This window comes from Glycine soja, chromosome 9 (genome assembly GCF_004193775.1).
Source record: "Glycine soja cultivar W05 chromosome 9, ASM419377v2, whole genome shotgun sequence".
Lineage (NCBI taxonomy): Eukaryota > Viridiplantae > Streptophyta > Magnoliopsida > Fabales > Fabaceae > Glycine > Glycine soja.
This window is the reverse complement of record NC_041010.1, coordinates 47148020-47168057: the sequence shown is the minus strand read 5'-3', so window position 1 is coordinate 47168057 and position 20038 is coordinate 47148020. Positions and strand designations below refer to the sequence as shown.

Sequence of the window (20038 nt, the reverse complement as noted above, 5' to 3'; positions counted from 1 at the left end):
TTTTTCAGTAAGTCTTGTTGGCTTTACTTTTTGTCTTGCATTTTTTCACTCACCCAAGGATATATAAAAATCCAATTTATCTAATTTCACTTTCTGGCAAATTTAGGAAAAAGAAAAAAAAAATTGCCCGGAAGAATTGGATGGGAATGCGAACAAAAAGAGGAAAGAATTTTGCAGGAAGAAAATGATGATGATGAAACTTCCGTAGAAGGAATTTTACAGCAAGAAAACATTTACTTTATTTTGTTGAGTATAAATACATGTTTTTTTTTTGCATTTTTTTTTGTATGGTTGGGTTAACCATGGTAGGTAATTGATGTCAATATCTCATTGTCTTTCTTCTTCCTATATATTATCTTGTTGATATGCACTTTTTAGGCGAATTTAAAATTTAAAATGTATAAAGTAGTTGTTTATCTATAATAGCTTTTTTGATTTAATATAAACAAGTATATAGAGTTTGTTTCTTCTTATTATCCCAATAATATATAAAAGCAATATAATGGTTATAACCCATTTAAACGTGGAGGTGGAGAGTGGAGAGTGGAGAGTGGAGTGTGATGGCATCCATGTTATCCACTCATTCCTTTATTTTGAAAAATTAAAATTTATAAAACAACTTATTATAACCAATCATGTCATCTTATTCCTTAATCTACTCTCAATAACTGTATAATACCATGATATACGTTTTATTTTTTATTTTCACTGGCAAGTGAATTCTAGTTATTAGTTCAGGTTAACACAAAAACAAGCTTTCTCTATTTCACTTAAATTATGTGTGAGCATCTTTGTTTTTTTTTTTTTTTCTGTGTCTTCTTGATTTTCAATCACTAGATTTTTAGAACATTAATTAAAAAGAATTTACAGTGTTTAGAACAAAAGTCTGAATGTTTAGAAAGTCAAGGAACAGTGAGCTTTATCTTTTCTTATTTCAATTTTATATTCCATCCATTATAATTGTTTTTTCTTAGAATAAACAATATGCTATGTGTTCCCGATGTCTGCAGGTGGATTTTATGCATGTGCTCCCAAAGTAGCATAATTTGATTGGTGAGTTTGCTTTCATTCATCATGGTTATAGATTAGTTTTATTTATTTTTTTTCAATTAGTTATTTTCACTACCTATTTTCTGTTAGTTTGTTTTGACGATTGTACTACTTTGTGTTGTAATATATTTTATACTAATCTTATTCCACATTCATTTGCTATAGGGTATGGCTTGCCCTTATGAGTGAAGAAGATATCAAAGCATCTTACTGGCAAAGAAATTGGGACTACTGATCTTCACTTCTTGAGCTACAAGATTTCTATTTTATTTGCCATGGAATTTAATTACATAACCAAAATTTGAATGGAAATGGCACATCTTTTATTATTATCTAAAATACTTATATTTCACATCTTTTATTAACCATTTTTTGTGAGTTATATATGTTTTATTTGTAATTTACATACTTCTATAAGCAATGTCCATAGAAAAAATCTATCAACATCTAGATGTAATTTTATCAACATGTATAAAATCCTTCTCTTCTTTAACCTCTAATTAATTGTCCATTACCCTTAGAACAAAGGCCAAAGAAGGTAGCTTCACAAGATTTATTCCATGTTTATAAATTACCATATTATTCTCGTGACAATGTATATTTGTAATGGAAAAATAATTATGTACTTCACATTATTAATACAGTGTTTTGAATCAAATACTGATGACAGCTCTTAATATTTCTCTATTCAAGCAAAAAGAGAGTAGAGGTGTAGTTTAGAATTTTAAAATTATAAAAACAAATTAGCATATTTTAAATATAATTTGAAACTTTAAAATTCAAAAACTTTGTCAGGTTTAAGATAATGGTAGTTTGTTATAATATCCCATAAGAGAGTAATGTGGTAGTTTGAAATTTTAAAATTAAAAAGTTGACAGTTTTTAAATAAAATAGTTATTTGAAATTTTATGAGTAAAAAGTAGAAGTTTTTAAATAATAGTAGTTTACGTTATTCAAACTTAAAGATGTGAACTGAGTAAGAATGTTAGTCATATTACCTAAGACAAAAAAAAACTTAAAAATGTAAGGAAAAATAACTATTTCTTTTTCCCTCAAGCAATCAAATATGAAATATCAAGCAATTTAATAGAATAAATATTTAAACTCATTCTCAAATATTGTTGTGCATATAATTGTAAGGAAGAAATCAATAAAATATCTCTTATATTTAGATAAATAAAGAACGTGTTTGAGTGAGTGTAAATTTTTTAAAAAATGACCATTTTTAAATAATAGTGATTTAATTACAAAAGTGAAGAAAAGAGTAGTGGTGTAGTTTGGAACTTTGAAATTAAAACAAAAAATTTCACAGGTTTTAAATTATAGAGGTTTATCAAATCAGCCAATTAAAAAAATATCAATCAACTTAACATAAATATAGATAAAAAATAATTAGATTACCAAAAATATCAAAGACACAAAAATAAAAATGATAAAAAAAATGCAAAAAAAAATGTACTCAGGAAAAAAAAATTACAAACTAAAACTAACATATATCATAATATTAATATAAATTTATCTCCCATGAAAGTTGTCACAACTCTTAGTTAAAAATGATGAACACAGTGAATATTTCTCTTTCAACCTGATATTTTCTTTCCTATTCAAAGATACAAATCTTGAATTATTTGATGAATGATAAAGAGATACAAACAAAAAAAATGTGCAAAAATAGAAAAGTATTGAGAGAAAAAAAAAACTAAAAATAAGGCATAGGAAAAAAACTTACATTTAAAAATTCATCAAACACAAAATAAATTATTCAATAAATGAATTACACATCAATATATGATAAAATAATAATAATAATATATTGAAGTAAAATAAAATATAAATCTTTAAAATTATTTTATATAGTTAGTGTTAAAAATTTATGGTAGTTTGATTTAACTAAATTTTAACAGAAAAACACGTGATAGCGCGGAACAAAAAATGTGGACAACTTGAGGAGTTGAAGTGGCTACGATGTGGACAACTTGTTGGTGGCTATTTTATTTTTATACATGTATTAAAATGATTAACAATGAGAAATGAAATTTTGATGTCAGTCAAGTGTTTGAGATGAGCAATGAGATTTTGATATGTACCTATAGGTATGAAATGTCTTCTATAGTAGGAAAATGGTGAGAAAGACACTTAAAGTAATTACTGATTTACTGTAGGCTGTGCATAAGATGATCAAGCCCTAAAATAGTTTTAGAACAAATAGAATATATTGATATTAAATAAAAATATGTTGGCATGCAATTTATATTTAGAAACTCAAATGAAAAGTTGCATTTATATGAAATGGTAAACATATAACAATGTAAATTGCAAATTAAAGAAATTTGGATTGGCATATATATATGGAAAATGATTAATAAATTTTTAGAATTATTTTTTATCTTTATTATTTATTTTTTAAAATCTAACGAATATGATTAATAATTTATTAAAATCATTAAATTTTAAGAAAATGAAATATATATATTACACACCTCTTTCATTTTATTTATTATCTCATTGATAGGAGTATGATTGGATTAAATTAAATTGGGTTGGTTTGATTAAGTTAACTCAATAAAATTTAATTAAGTTGGATTAGATTTAGTTCATTATTTTTTACTATTGCTATTCCCTTCCTTTTATTCTAATTATATTTCCTTTTCTTTTTTTCTAAAATCAAATTACTTAAATAACCTTTTCTCTTCAAAAAATCTAACTTTAATCCAATCTAGTTGCATGTATATATCAACTAAACAATACTCTTAAAAAATATTGAGTAAACAGTAAATTAAATATAAACTGCATGATAAAAATATTAAGTAAACAGTAAATTAAATATAAACTGCATGATTAAAAAGAAGCAATTATATTTCTTTTAACCTTTTGAATTGAAACTAATTTACTTAAATTTAATATCATGCTTTCCTCTTTAGCTAAGCCTAAAATGTCAAAAGTAATGCAAATTCTTTTACTCTTGTTCATGGAAATTAAAGATCACTTCTTTTATCATTTCTTGTTGGCATTTTTACAGGGATGCGATGCATCTGTATTGTTAAACGACATATATACTTTCACAGGCGAGAAAACTGCTTTTCCAAAGGTTAATTCATTGAGGGGCTTTGATGTTATAGACACTATAAAATCTCAACCAGAGAGCTCATGCGCTGACATCCTAGTAATTTCACTTGTTAACCATTTAATGAGATTCACTTCATTTTATAGTTTTCAATATTTTTTAATCAATTATAATAAAAAGTTTGTTATAAAGTATATTGTTAGACTTCTCAAGCTTTTATTACAATAAATTATAAAATAAAATAATCTAAACATAAGTGAATAAACTAAAGCTATGATTTATATTCTTCATGACTGATATGATGATGAACAATTCTCAGCCAGACCAAGATGCACAGTTGGTTTAGGTAGAAGAGATTCAATCATTGCAAAATATTGTTAATTATGACATGTTAGTTTTTTAACAATAAAATAAAATAGTCTCATAAATTTAACAACATCAATTTATTGTAAATTTTTATATTCAAAAATTAAATTTAAAATTTTCTTCTTTTAAAAAATAATCTGCTTTTTACCTTGGGGGATCAAAATAATTTTTACCCTTTAACTAATGTAACTCTCTCAAGCAACTAGCAGATTGATTGTACGTCCATCAAGTTCACAGAAACCATTCAAATCAATACTTTTTTTGTGGCTTTTTCGTAGGACTAACAAATGATTTGGCCACAACTTAGGCAGGGACCTAGCTAAAACAATAGGGCGGGAATCAAAATTGAGAAGTTCCTTTCTAGTTTTAGGAGAAACGAAACTTCTTTCTCCGATACTTAAATATGCCTACCTACTTTCTAGTTTTCAGATTTGTACTCATGACCAACTATTTATAAGACACAACTTTATCATTGTGTCAGTATAATTTAAATGAAACAAAAAAGGTTTTAAAATCAACATTTTCTATTGAAATGTCAATTTTTTTTTTAGATCTAACTTTGAAACCATATCACAATTGCAACTATAATTGTTATATCAACCTCATTTGTTCATAATTTTCCATGATATGATCAAAGAGTTATGACGAAATTTCAATTTAACTATATGTTTGATTACATGTTAGAAATACAAGTAAAGTTGGTAATTCGAGTCAACTTAAGCTAGCAACACAAAAACTACTGTGTAATTGGGCATATAATCAAAGAAGCTATAAAATCTTGATAAAAATTACTTTAATTTTAAAGAGCATCATATTGCTAGAAGTGAATGAATAATTTAACCACAATGTAAAAGGTGGTTAAGACCTTCCATTTACACCCTTCTTTTTTTGGTAACATGACAACATAAGCTATTAACCCTGCCCTGATTAAATTATCTAAAGAAAGTACCTAGACACAAAAAGGTTGTTACTGTTTTCCTATCTGACATAACAGGATCAAACAAATTCCCTTAACGAAAGTTCACCCTCTAGTAACTAATTGCAGAAAGCCAGAAACTGAAGATGTGTTCTGTTCCTAGCTATGTGACTAAGGATATTTTGTACGTGTGAATCCGTGACACACGAGAAATGTTGAAGCAAAAGGAACGCCTAACACACAGAAGAAGCGTCCTTTACCAACACGACACTAAAACATAGCTACTTGACATGGAATGTCATTTCAAATGGAGCAGCAAATTTGCCAGCCATTTGGGCCAAATTAATAGTATGATGGCAACTTTTACCTGAATTTTCTTTTTGCAATGAATAATCACGTTGAGAAAAACAAAAAGGAAGTAGTCCATAGAATACTAATATTGACCTTATCTGGGAAAAGAAAAATAAAACAAAAGTGTGTCTGAAATGAGATTGTTGAGACTTTCATTGAAATTTTTTTATCCGTACGCAGTAATAAAAAAAATGCATCGAAGAGTTTAAATAAAATAACTTAGGTATCCTGTTCAACAAACTTATTTAGAATCCATGATTGAGACTTTAATTGAATCATCAAATACAAAGTAGTTATATTTACAAATTACAACTAAAATGAGCTCTTATTTATTCTCCCTTGTTATCTCTTTGATTGTTTGTTTATTATCACGATAACACAACAAAGAAAACCAAAATAACAAGAAGCCACGCAAAAGATACAACAGTTCTTACTTCCATGAATGCTTTGCCACATTCTAGAGGCTAAGAGGACCAATATATGATGTTTTCAACTTTTTTAAATGCAAAATATGTTTAACACAGTACACCTTGGAAGCAGAACTTTTATTTGAGAGAAAAACAAGCTCAAGAGCAATTCTATCCTAAAAAATTGGTAGCCATTTAAAACATGCATGAAGAGAGGCAGAACAAAAAAACATTTACACATAAAACTCTAAGCAGCAACACAAAACAAGATGTGAGTCTCCAAGATGCTATGAAAAGGGCTTAATTACAATGAAACTCATGACCTCCTGCTTGAGCCTCGGAAGCCAATACTAGCCAAAGTGCTTGTAGAACGAGAAATGCCAAAGCAAAGTTTTGAAGTAGTTGAAGTAGTAGTAGCACTAGCACTAGCACTCTCTTCTTCATCATCTCCTCTAAAGTCAAAAGATGAACCAAAGCTTAGAAAGCGCCTTCTTCCATGCTTCCCCATTGGAACTACTTTGGAAGAATGATCTGAGGTTGACCATAGAGAAGATGGAGAGGAAGGTGAAGAGGGTGAGAGAATGTTTTTCTTCTTGAGATTTAGTTTTGGAAAGAGTGCTAAGAAGAGATTTGATCTTGAGCGTTTCTTCAGTGGTTTGTTTTTTTTGGTGATGAAGTTAACAAAATAGGAAGGTGGAGGAGTGAGGGGTGGGAGAGTGTCCTCAGAGAAAGTGTACTTGGGGGTGCCAGGTTGAGACTCCCAAACAAAAGGGACTGCAACAGCCATTCTGAAAGAGGGTTTGGACATGGAACTTTCCTTGGAAAGAAGCCTGCTGAAGAACTTGTCATCTTGCTTGATTTGGAGCACTGTCTTTGGGGGATGAAGCTCAGCTTTTTTGGCACTGAACATCTTTGATGAGAATTTGTGTGTGTGTGTGTGCTTGTTGGTTTGCAAAAGGGTATGCTGATTAGGGAGAGAAAAAAATATGGAGGTAGAGGTTTTGGACTTTAGTTTTGATTTAAATAATAGTGTCACATATACATGGAGAGATGAAATCAGCACTTGGACATCTTTTAATATGCAACACATGCAACTCCATTATTGACAGAAATTGATATTGTATCATATTGTTTGTTAATTTACTTTTAAATGACAAAGGTTCGTAGTTTCTGCATCCAATGATTTCGACCATTCCCTCTTTTATTTTATTGTGTGTGAGCAGATTCTAAGTGTACAAGTACGTCCTTCTTAATCAAAAATAGTTTAATTGAATTCATGCAAGTTTTAATTTGAACTCAGTATTGCTAAATGTATTTTAAGAAAAACAAAGTTGACTACAAAAGTTACATTATTTAAGAAGGTTAATTCTTTTAAATAATTAAAACAAATTGGTTAACAATATAAAAATATTCACTAACAATATAAAAGTATCCTCTAACTCCAATTTGGTTCATTATTAGAGCCTTCTTAAAGTTACATATATACATTATAGAATATAGAGTATAGACTTTCTTACTTTCCTACATGAATTGCTTGATCAGGCACGATATATCCACAAAACATGCTAAATTTACGGCTGCAGATCTTCTACCCTTGAGAGTCAAACTTTGAAGTGATGCTAAAAAATAGTCCCTTAATAGGCCTAACATGGGGCACACTACACTACATTAAGGGACACCCTTTCCTCTTGTATTGTTGTAATTTAATAAATTTTCTTGTACTACGAGCTATATCACATGCAACTTCCAGGAATTTACGCAATTTATTGCAAACTGAAGAAACCTGTGGCCTTTAACAGTAGTTTCTTCAAATTTAAGGAAGAATAATAATAAGATACTAGACAAATATGTTTAATAGGTTGTGACTATGAATAGGCCTGGACTAAATGAATAGGGGAGAATCACCTACCCCATGGTCCATCTTTCTTCATATTTATGACAGAAACTTGAGTGGATCGCTGTGTCCTGTATCAGTGAGTATTATATAGGGTAAGGGCATGACACTACTCTTGGTGTTTGAACATGACACGATTATATCTGTAGGAGTAGATGTGTCTGAAAGTCATTAGCTAGATGAAGTTCATGATTAAATAATTATTGGGTAGGGATATTTTCTAAGAGTCCATCACCACAAATCTCATTCCTTTTCAAACAAGACACAATCACTCACATATATGTGTGTGTGTGTTAATGTGTGAAATTGCATTCTATTCGTGTATTGATTGGTTGAGCTGGTAAAATGTTGCAATGGATGGATATAGTTATTTGAGAGATGAAGCAGGTTACTTTAGAAAATTAAAGTAGTAATAGTTAAAAAAAAAATAAGCATATTCATATATAAATATATATGTTATTCGTGGGAATTGGGATAATCTGTCGGTCCAAGAGTAACAATACTAAAACTCAAATTACAAGTCTAAATAAATAATTATTTTTTATTAATTTTTTATTATGTTTGACAATACGTTTGAATTAATTTTTAACTTTTTTTATTAATTAAAAAACTTATTTGATTCTCTAATAAATAAATGTTTTTATTAATTTATCAGTATTTTTAGTATTTTTTGAATTGTTACTTGAAGTAATATTTTTTAAAATCTTAGCTTCTAATTTTTAATTTTTTATATTTTCTTTCTTTAATCGTTAATGTATTTCTCATATTTCCTACTTATCATTTCAAATAAATCAAGATTTTATTGTTATTTAATATAGAATAATAGGTCATAGGTTTACTTTAATTTATTTTATTTTTTATATTATTTTTTGAATATTTTTATATTGCATTTTTAATTTAATGATTATATTATTTATTTTATTAATTTAGCATTATAAATCAAGACATTGATAAAGGTTTTTTTTGTTATTATAGTTTATATTTTTTTATGTTATATTATTTATTTTAACTATTGTATCACTTATAATATTTTATTTATTATTTAAACACTATATTTTGTCTATTATTTTTTGAATAATTATATATTAGATGATTTATTCTAACTATTACATTAATTAATATAATGAAAGTATAATGTCTACTTAAGTGTATTTTCTTATATTATTTTAAGCTTGATTAAAAATATTTTAAGAAATAATATAAGATTAATAATAGAATAATTAACATGAAAAATGTAACATAAAATAGTAGAATATAAATATGTTTATTTCTATCATTTTACACTTTTAGTTATTTTAACGACGGGTAATTTTATCGAATATTTCTAATTTAATAAATTAATTGTTAGCTTACATCGTTCAAATTCTAGTTATCTATTAACTTTAGTTTTCAATTGATTTTTTAGTTTTTAATTAATTTTTCCTAACATAATCTTTGTTGAATATAAATGTGAGTTGAAGTCCCGTATAAGAATTAAAATGTTAAACATTAAAAAAATTGATAAACCTAAACATTAAAATTTTAAATTAAAGTGTTATATATTCATTTATATATGATTGCTCTAATTGATCCATTCGTGAACATGTTTCCAATATTGGACTAACTCGAATTTTTAACCATTAAAGTTAAATCCATTATTATATAGAGAGAGCGGCATAAAATCTTATATTCGGAGGGTGAATATTTCTGTAAATTTATGAAGCGTTTCATTTTGAAAATACTCCTTTTTAACAAGTGTATGTTGATTATTTTGGTATTAGATAAATAATAGAAAGTTTTCATTCTTTTATAGATATGGTGTTAATCTAATATTAGTATTTCAATTAGGATCTCACTAATGAATATTTTAACTGAACTATTTAAAGAATTAAAAAAATTAAAATATAATATTTAATTTGTTGAGAGCTTAAAATATTTAGTCTCTGTAAAATATCTGAGTTTTCATTTTGTTTCCCGTAACAGTCTTTTTAGTTTTTATCTCTTAAAATGAAATAATTATTTTTGGTCTTTTATAAAATAAGCAAAAACGGTAAATTCGTATTTTAGAAAGATGAAACTAACTTTTTTTTATAGGGACAAATTTATTTGTAGGGCTTATATATGCATGAATGTTGCCAAGTCCATCTACCTAAACACAAATTAATGCATGCAAAATAATAATTATGGGACAACCCCTCTGTCATATAATGCAAGAGCCAAAAGTGGCCCATAGTGTGTGCCTAGGCTAGAACAAGTCCTGAACTACATTAAATTTAATTTGTAATATCACTCTCCTATAACCCCATATGTTTTAAAGGAGTGGTGGATTTCCAAAAAATTTTCATTCAGATTTTTTTTTTCAGTGGAAGTAAAAAATAGTTTAATATTTTTTCAAATAAAAAATTATATAAACTTCATTAAAAATTGTAATAAAAAATTAAAAATAATAAAATTTAAAAAGATAAACTCTTCAAGATCTATTTTATAATTATTTATATTCATCTTATTAAAAAATTATCTTGCGGGTGAAAGATCTATTTTTTATGAAAAAAATATTTATTCAATATATTCAAGTAAAAAAAATGACGTATGAACAATTACCACATTAGCCTCTGTATAGATCCGCTGGTGTTTGAAAGACTTATCAATATTACAATTTATTTATTTTTTTATCTAAAGGGTTTACAATAATACTCATACGCATTAATTATCTAAAGGGTTTTTTAGCTTTTTCGGTAAACTCTTCAAGATAGTATACAAAACAACGTATAACTTCTATTAAAACATTTTAATCTCATTTTTATCTGATTACGGACACAATTTATGCATAAGTGCTTATACGATAAATAAATTATTCGATAAGTGTTTATATGATAAGCACTTATTCAATATATAAGTACTTAATTAAGTTATTTATTCAAACGCATGTTTTAAAAACACAATCCCTTAATCAATATGATAGAAAACCTACGGAGATTGACCATGAAGCAAGAATTAATTTATTTAAACTATCTCATTTATAATTTACTTATAAGTTGTTTTTAACATATTTCTATCGATAAACTTTCCAAGATAACTTATAAAAACAATTTACAACTTACATCAGTTTAACCCCATTTTCTCCTTGAAATACACATTGGGTTAGAGTCTTTAATTATTGAATTTCCACTATCTATTTGTTTTATTCATTGTTAATTCCTGTTTTCTTTCGATTTGATTTTCGTCTACTCAAACCCAAATCCCTCCCCCCTCCAAATTGTTTGCTCTTATTTTTATAAAAAGAGGTCAGTTTTAAGAGTCCCTATTACCTCATTATTTTCTGGGACTCTTTTTTTTATATACACACTCATTATTTTTATATATAGTACTATAAGCTTAATTTTAAAGGTTTATATATCCAACTCAACAAGTCAATATAAAAAAAATATTATTATTTAATCAAAATTTATTATAAAAAATAATTTGTTTACATTTATAACACTTTTAAATACTGGCTTCTTAATTAATTTTTCAATCTGTAAGTAAAACTTTTTAGTTTTAATGAATCTTCAGTATTATTATTACTTTTGTTTTTGAAGTCCAGTATTATTATTAGTTATAGTATCCGAAAATAAGAATTTAATCTACCACATGAGATCATAAGTAATCATTGATATATGCTATAGAGGAATGCTACGTCACTCTCCCAGAAAAATTATTGTATTTGATTATTAATTATTACAAGTTTTAATCTGCATGTAAAAACATCTATAAGATTCTTTATTAAAGAGGAAAGTTTTAGATGGAAAATGTTGAGCTCAATTTTGATGATCTGATCTTCAATTGAAATTTAACGAATTATTTAATAATTAAGGTTTCCACACTATATTTAGGAGAATAAAATGTGCTGGTATGCAGCGGAACGGAAACTTTTTAAAGATGTGTACATTCCATCAAGCCATTTTCATGCACTTTGAAACTTAATAGTATCTCGACAAGTATCATGCCACAATTAATTATATCTTATCTCTAACTAAGCTCGCAATCGCATAATTATTTCTTCAAGGAAAATGATTGGTATGAATCCGATGAGGCGTATAAACTTAATTAGGGTTTTCTTGATTAATGGAAGGAAAATAAGTGAATAAAAAATTTAATTTGAATTAGGGGAACGAAAATTTTGAATTTATGTGTTTCTTGTAGTTGACTTTTTTCTCATTTTTCTTTCCACTTATTAATCAAATAAAATAAAATATATTATTATCATATTTTTTATTTAATTTTGTTTGCTCAATATTAATCAAACATACTATAAAAAAATATGATGAGAAAGATAAAAAAAAATGTAATATGATAGGATAGGGGGTAAAAGGTGAAATAAAAAGTGGATTGTATAATTGTGTATGAGAGTATCACCATTGTTCTTTTTAAATGTCAAGTCATAATATGTATGTTACTTTGTCATAATCAATTAGTTACTACTCTATGAAGTTGGGATGAAAGATAAAAAGAAGAAAGAGATAAAAATGATAGTAAGAGATATAGTAACTGATAAAAAAAAATAAAAAGATTAAAAAAATGTAAGAAAGAACAGTGTATAATTATGTTTTATTTTTTTAGATAAATGTTAGTAATTAGTTTATTAATTTTTATTAGCGAATAAATTCAAACCCACAATATTTCTCTTCTTCTTTCCTTTATTATCACTAGATCAACCTTGTTTGTATCTCTCATAAATAATGTATGATAATTATTATCATTTTATCATGCTAAAAAAATAACAATCAATTGTATTAAACATAAGTTATTATTTGAAAATACATAATCTTCATCGTCATAAATGACACTATTAATAATACTGATCTAAATCATTAGAGAAGTGAATTTGTGGCCGTTAATTGTTGTGGATCAGTGTGACTTCCTTACAAAATCTACAAATAACAATTAAATTTTCGCTATACCTTCATTAAATTGTTAATTCGTTTTTGTTAAAAAAAAATTTAATTTTTTTTTAACGGAGGATAGAGACATATTAACACCATACATCAATAAGGGCATAATTAAGGCTATAATCTTAAGGGGGGACTTTGATGAGCTAAAACTTCCGCTAGAACATTGCAGCAGCTAAAAGTTGCAATAGCAATTCACGTTGTTCGATAAAATTAATATACTTTAAGAAAAGTTAAAACTTAATCTTTTTTTTTTAATAAGAATTGATTTTGAAATATTAATTTTGGACCACGAGAAGTGTTTGTATATGTTGTCAAATTGCCTAGTTAGTTTTTATTTTGTTATCTCCTAATATCAATTGGACTCTTTCATTGAACGTGGTTGAGATCCAAGTTGTGATGCATCTCAACCATTTATCATGATTGAAAATGTGTGCAGTGTGAGAGGATGCTGTCTAAAATGAAACAGTGGGTAAAATGGTGTTTGGACAAGTTATTAATTTGATATCAACATAGTGTAATAAAATTGATAAATAACGTTCTCTACTTCTCTTGTTCACAAGTTCAAGACTATCCCCTTTGATGAAAGTGCTCCCTTGAAGCTCCAAGGATTCTCATACAAAGATTTAACGCAAGCCACCAATGACTTTAAATTGACACAGTCAATGTCATTAGCAAAAGTGATTCTTGGAGATGTCTTTGTAGTCAGAGAGGAAGTTTCAAAATGAGCTAAGGTCACCATTTTTGGTGGCCTTTTCGGGTTACTTGTGAAAAAGAACATAAGAGTGTTGGTGTATGAGTATATGTCCAACACAAGCCTGTAGGAGTCCCTATTTGGAGATGGGGTGGTTTGAGTTGGAGTTTGAGTTTGGATAGCAGGTTCTGCATAATATTGGATGCTCTGCTTGAAGCTGAGTGGCGTGGGAAGATCTCTGACTTTAGCTTGTCAAGGATTTATGTTTGGATTTCCGGTGGGAGTGTCCAAAATCATGTTTGAGAGTAGAATCCGTTTGGGGTCATGTTTGGTTACCCCTCAATAGTGATGTTTGAGAGTAAAATTGTGTCTGCAAACTCAATTTTGGAGAAGTGAGACTTGGGATACTTTTGCAAACTTTAGTCCAAACATATGGTGGAAGGGTGAGTTTGGGGTGGACTTGGTTAGCCAGGACCGGGGACTCATTACTCATCCACTTGGCTCATGCTAGTTACATGATAGAACTAGTGGATGAGAGATTGAAAGAAGATTACAACAAGGACCAAGCAAGCATGTGTTACTTGACACTCGCTTACAGAAAATTCACTAGTTGCAGCCAGATATTGAGGATATTGTTAAGATTTTGAAGGGGGAGATGGACCTTCCACCACTTCCATTTGAGTCCTCCCCCTCTCCACCTTCCAAATTGTACAACAAATCAAGGAGAAAACATAAGGACACTGCAGAATAGATTTTGTAATGTTGAAGGTTTGTTCATAGGTCCTCAGCTCATCATGTTAGATCACTCAAATATGATTTGGAGCCTGAATTCACTAGTATTGTTAGATTCATGTTGAATACACATCATGTTTCCCCCAATGGCGCATGGTTGCAGCTGAACCGTGTATAGGATGGTTACTGGCTAGCTTAACTCTTCATTGTAACAGATAAGGGCAAAAGGGTATTTGTTAGTTGCAGTTGTTTTTAAGAGATTAAAGTTGTTTTGTAGGCTTGCCTTGACTTCTTGAAAGAGATGCATTCTTACACTCTAGTCTTTCTAAAGGACTGGCCTTGTTTATTTGTTTTCCATATTCAGAAAGGATTTCCCTTTTGTTGTGATATTTTACTCTTTGTCAACACAGGTATCCTATTTTGTACATATTAGAAGCAGTAGTTCACCAATTCATCCTATTAAAGAACTAGAAGATCATTGAGGCTTGAGGTCAAGCATACCTTCTGTTATCTTTTTGGTTAACAAACAATTTCTAACACCTAAATGGATTGAAATTGGCTGTCGTTAATTATACAGCATTTTCATAATTGATTCGTCGTGTAATAATGGACCACACTCCACAGAAGTCATAATCAGGAAAGTGAGTCACTTGCAAAACAGCATCAGCAACCCCCCAAGTTCTTCTTGTTCTATTCCTCAGTAAAAGTACGTGTCATAATGTCGTTAACATAATTTTCTTTTCCATGATTTTGCCGACATACAATCAAAAAATTTAAATCCCGATGCTTCCCATTACAATTTATTAGATCCAAAAACAAATAACTAAATTAAAGGGGGTGGCTTGGTGTTGACAAGTTTGTTTAAAGTACAAGCAAGCAAACACTTGGCATGCTGCATTTTTAATTACAAGTACCATTGAGAAACATAAATAGTAAGCCTCGTTTCAAATAAATCTGAATGACAAATACATGCCTCAAAAAGAAAAAAAAAATGGTACTTGAGAAAGGAAGCCCAAGGAGAATGTAAATTGAAGACAAAATAACTTGAAGACAAAAAGAAAGGGAAATGTTTAGGGAGTGCTGGATGTTAATGATATCTATCCGTTTGCAAATTCCCCAAACCCCATTTTCTACAATTGTGTAAGAATGTGGGGTATTTGGACAGCTGCACTTGCAACTGATTCTTCTCTATTTGCAATTCTGCCGTGAAAGAAAAGCATTCAGCCCCAACGAAGAATTGCTGAACCCCAAGTAAGACCAGCACCGAAGCCAGCCGTTGCAATAGTCTGGCCTGCCTTAACCTTACCGCTTCGAACCGCTTCATCTAAAGCCAAGGGAATGGAAGCTGCACTTGTGTTACCATAATTGGCCAAATTTGATATCACACGTTCTGAGGGGAGTTCTAACCGAGTGGCAACTGCGTCAATAATCCTCTGGTTTGCCTGCACTTATTATGAAGGCCCCCTAAGTGTATGTAACATCACCTTTCTACAAGATATTATGAAGTATGCCATGCAATTCCCAAGTTAACTAAAATGATATTCTGTTTTCAATACAACATGCATGTAACATCACCTTTCTACAAGCTAATGAATTGTTTTCAATATAAATGATATTTTACATTCTTTTTACTAGAAAACAAACATATAAATGAACTTGATACCAACAAGTTGAGCAAGTAAATGATAACACAACAGCCACCATCTGTCCATCTAGGGTGCCAACATAAAAATGCAAAATGTATAGCAAATCCACTTTGTCCACCTATTTGAAGAAATCATAGCAAGTTGCAATAGTGATTCAACCAATAGATATTACCTATACCCTAAGTTATCATCACATTTGCTATAAGCAACAACAATGCTGTGAAGAGTTAGTATGGGCAACAGATGAAGGAATTGGTTCATTCATCAGTATTACTCCCAGCATAAATTTTCAACAAGTATATTGGTAAAAAGCTTGAATTTTATTTTATAGATCATTTCAGCTTACCTGATGGAGAAGTAGCCAATCAATGCTAGATGCAGGGAGACCAGCCTTTTGAAGAGCAGATTCAATTGACTGTGGCACACATCGTACAGCAAAGCGAAAGACTTCTTTGCCATTCATTTGAATGCATGAATATGAGGACTGCTTGGGAGGAAAGCCAACCACAGAACCATTTGAATCCAATGCATTATTTGACTCGTTTTCTTTAATGGAAGCATTCAAGTGCCTACATGAAGTAAGAGTTGGTTCTTAATTACATAGCTTACAGGAAGAAGAGAAAAACTCTTTTGAATGATATGAGAAGCACAAACCTTTGACCACTGCCATCACTATGCAAATCAAAACCAAATAAACCATCTTCTTCACTGTTGCAGGCCTGCAATGTAATCATGGTACCAGAGCAATGGCATCAATTTATATCCCTTACCTATAAATGACTTCTCCTTGTCGAATAAAAAATCATCAGTTCATTGTCATTCTTAAGCAACAATAAAATCTAGAGAAAACCTAGGGACAGCAGACTTCCTCTCAGAATATATTTAATATTATATTTGCAACTTTGAACTGTAATTTCAAGGATGAGGACAACAGTTTGAAAATCTTTATCATCTTAAATTTTAAAAAGATTCTCAAAACCTTGCTTTCATCTTAAACAAAGATAAGACAAACATAACCAACAAAACTAATTGTAATAGCCAAGAAACAAGATCCAAATTGCTAACTGACATTTGCTACCAATGTTGAACAATGCCTGGAAGATATACAATTACCTGTACTAGTACAGCACCAGCAGCATCCCCAAAAAGAATACAGGTCCCTCTGTCTGTCCAATCAACATATCGTGAAAGAGCATCCGCCCCAATAACTAGAACATTATTAAACCCACCTCCTGAACTCACACAATAAAGGGCAATGATTTTCAACATATTTAGGAATTATCAAGACAACAAAAATAACCAATTCATACCCCTAATGTGGCAAGCAGCTGATATTAAACCCAACACAAATCCACTACATGCAGCTGTAATGTCATAAGACAATGGATTTGTTTTGCAGCCAAGCTGTTTTTGAATCTGCATGTTGTAATGACAATAATATTATACAAGAGGTTCCATAAATGAAAAGAAGACACCCAATCTTGGAGAGCTATGGATACAATAATAAGCTATAATCATTTGCAAGAGGAAGTTTGCAACATCGTAATTGCTCAAATACACCACTAATCCCTTAAAGTGTGCTAATAATTAAAAAAAAAAGGATTACTAGGCAAAGGTTAAAGACAACAGCAGAATGTAAAGAATTAATCTCAACATGATACATCCTGAACCCATACCTGAGGAGCACTACCAAAAAGATCCTCTGGCGTAGATGTGCACATCAATATTAGGTCAAGATCATCAGGGTCTACCTTTGCCATCTCAAGAGCTTTCCTAGCTGCCTCTACTGCTAAACTTGTCAAGTTATCTTTGCCTGCAAGCACAACAGCAAGCAATTTTTTTTTTGGTAAGCAAGCACCACAGCAAGCAATAGAAGGCAGACACGTTACTATACCACAAAACTTCCAAAACAATACTAAGCACTTTTAGACAGGATTATCACATGAAAACAAGAACGGGGTTTATACAGCAGGCAATGCAACATAAATGAAAGTTCACCCTCTTGAGATGCTCAATTTTGCCTTGCCAATTTATCATAAAGAGGCTAAGCTGAGAAAGGAAGTGTACTATGATGGAAACTGAGAGTTAGGGGTAGTTATGACAGTTAAGCATAGAAAATAGCTGTTTTAGAAATCAGTTTTGTATTAGAAACTCAGATAACTGTTTTAGAATACAGTTCTGTATTAGAATTGCAGAGTGGTAGTGTAGAAAATTACTGGCGGTGGTTATGTATTAGGAGTATATCTCTGATAGTATGCTGAGTTATTAGGAGTGTAAAGTTATTTGCAATTTGTGGAGAGAGAAGAACTCTCTGTAAGAGACATTAGTCTCTGGGACAACAAGTGTATTATTATTGTATTTGCATAATAGGAGACTTTCGTCTCTGGGACAGCAAGTGTATTGCTGTATTATGTGTGATTTCAGTGTTCAACATTTATACTTTATAACTTTTATCAATCATTGTTCGATCATACTAACTAACTAAGTAACACACTCTGATGCCAGAGGCTCCTCGCTTCGTGAAGTTTTGGAGGAGGGTAATTGTGCATAGCCTTCCTCTTGCAAATGCAAAGAGGCTGTTTCCGGATTCAGGCCCATGGCTAACCAGTCGCCAAGGCACAACTTAACCATTGCACCAGGGCTTGCCCTCTAAGAGCAGGCAGTGTAATCTAATCAAATTCTAACCACTGTACCTATCTGTTTATAGCACACTAGTACTAGCATGCAAGATGGGACTAATCACTAATGCCACTGCCAATGACTAACCTGAAAGAACTCGTCGTCTACGAATTCCGGTGCGAACAGATATCCATTCATCATTAGTATCAACCATTTTCGAAAGGTCGTCATTGGAAATCTGAAGAGCTGGCACAGCAGAGCCACATCCAACTAACTTGCACCCTTTGCTGACAAGCCTGCACACTTCAATTAAACGAATGATAATAGGAAACACAAACCAGATTATTCTGATCCAAAATAACACTAATTAACAAAAGCTAAGCTAGGCCATGCGATGTATCTACATAACTTCATAACCTAGAAATAATGCTTGAGATGGCAAACAAAAACTGAGTAGGGTGTGATTCAAAATCAAAACTTTAACGGAAATAGATCAAGCAGAGGAGAAAAAGCGACCTGGGTATTGGAGACTGGGAAGAAGGGGAAACGGTGGAAGCATGTTTTTCAGCTCCTTCGATGTTTCCAAAGCAAACCACTTTGGCGGAGAATCCAATGGCAGTGTTGAGAGGCTTAACCCTCACTTTGAAGTGGGGAACCGAAGGGGTGAAGAACCCAGATGCATTCGCCATTTTACAAGAAGAAGAGGAAGAAGAAGAAGGTGAAGAAGAAGAAGAACAACAACAAAGTGTATATGTAACACCAACAAGGGAATATTTATATATATATAAATAAATGTGTTATGCTTTTGTAGTATAACTATATGTATTAAATGGTGGAGAAGAACAAAGAAATGAATGCATCGCAGAGAGAGAGAGAAGCAAAGCCAACAATGATCTTCGGCAGCGAGCGATTATGGATTGGATTTGAGGAAACTCCAATGTTGTTTCTGCTTTTTATGACGGAAAATCCAAGGTTCTTATTCTCGTGTTGTCTGCCAATTTTATTACAACAATTTCTATAAATTGTATCTCTTTATCTATACTAATTTTAATTAATACGATGTAAAGTTATAAGTGTACTATAGGATTATATCCTCATCAAATCATAACCCGTTATTTATGAAAATTTTGATTTTCATAAAATTATCTTAATAAAAATCATGCATACTTTATAATTAAATGATAGGATTAAATTATTTTACTCTCATGTAAGAAACTAAGAAAATTTTAATAAATTGTGGTTGATCCATCTGACTATTTAAATCTCTTATTAGTTTGAATCTCTTAAACAACTGAAATCAATTATATATATATATATATATATATATAAGAAAGAAGCATGATTGAAAGAAAATAAAAAAACTAACTAATTCGATAAATATTTTACAATAAT

At 30.0% G+C, this 20038-nt stretch overlaps 2 protein-coding genes across 2 annotated transcripts; both read right to left on the bottom strand.

Annotated features, from left to right (window-relative positions):
* Positions 1 to 6166: 6166 nt before the first annotated feature.
* On the bottom strand, positions 6167 to 7299 carry LOC114367184. Its single transcript, XM_028324314.1, has one exon. The coding sequence runs from the start codon at positions 7242 to 7244 to the stop codon at positions 6471 to 6473; it is 774 nt and encodes a 257-aa protein (XP_028180115.1). The 5' UTR covers positions 7245 to 7299; the 3' UTR covers positions 6167 to 6470.
* Positions 7300 to 15184: 7885 nt separating this feature from the next.
* Positions 15185 to 19604, bottom strand: LOC114425334 (3-oxoacyl-[acyl-carrier-protein] synthase 3 A, chloroplastic-like). The gene is made up of 8 exons (XM_028392222.1): positions 19163 to 19604; positions 18794 to 18942; positions 17704 to 17840; positions 17338 to 17443; positions 17141 to 17259; positions 16682 to 16746; positions 16374 to 16596; positions 15185 to 15823 (listed from the first exon to the last, which is right to left on the bottom strand). Exons 1-8 carry the CDS (start codon positions 19333 to 19335, stop codon positions 15602 to 15604), a joined length of 1194 nt encoding a protein of 397 aa, XP_028248023.1. The 5' UTR covers positions 19336 to 19604; the 3' UTR covers positions 15185 to 15601.
* Positions 19605 to 20038: the final 434 nt, after the last annotated feature.

What these genes read in the sequence shown, in the direction of transcription:
- LOC114367184 (XM_028324314.1), bottom strand. Translation starts at nt 7,244, where the DNA reads ATGTGTTGCATATTAAAAGATGTCCAAGTGCTGATTTCATCTCTCCAT.
- LOC114425334 (XM_028392222.1), bottom strand. Translation starts at nt 19,335, where the DNA reads ATGGCGAATGCATCTGGGTTCTTCACCCCTTCGGTTCCCCACTTCAAA. An exon ending in TTTTTGGTAGTGCTCCTCAG is followed by an intron (nt 17,444 to 17,703) that starts GTATGGGTTCAG and finishes TACAACATGCAG; the next exon opens with ATTCAAAAACAGCTTGGCTG. An exon ending in ATTGGCTACTTCTCCATCAG is followed by an intron (nt 15,824 to 16,373) that starts GTAAGCTGAAAT and finishes TAATAAGTGCAG; the next exon opens with GCAAACCAGAGGATTATTGA.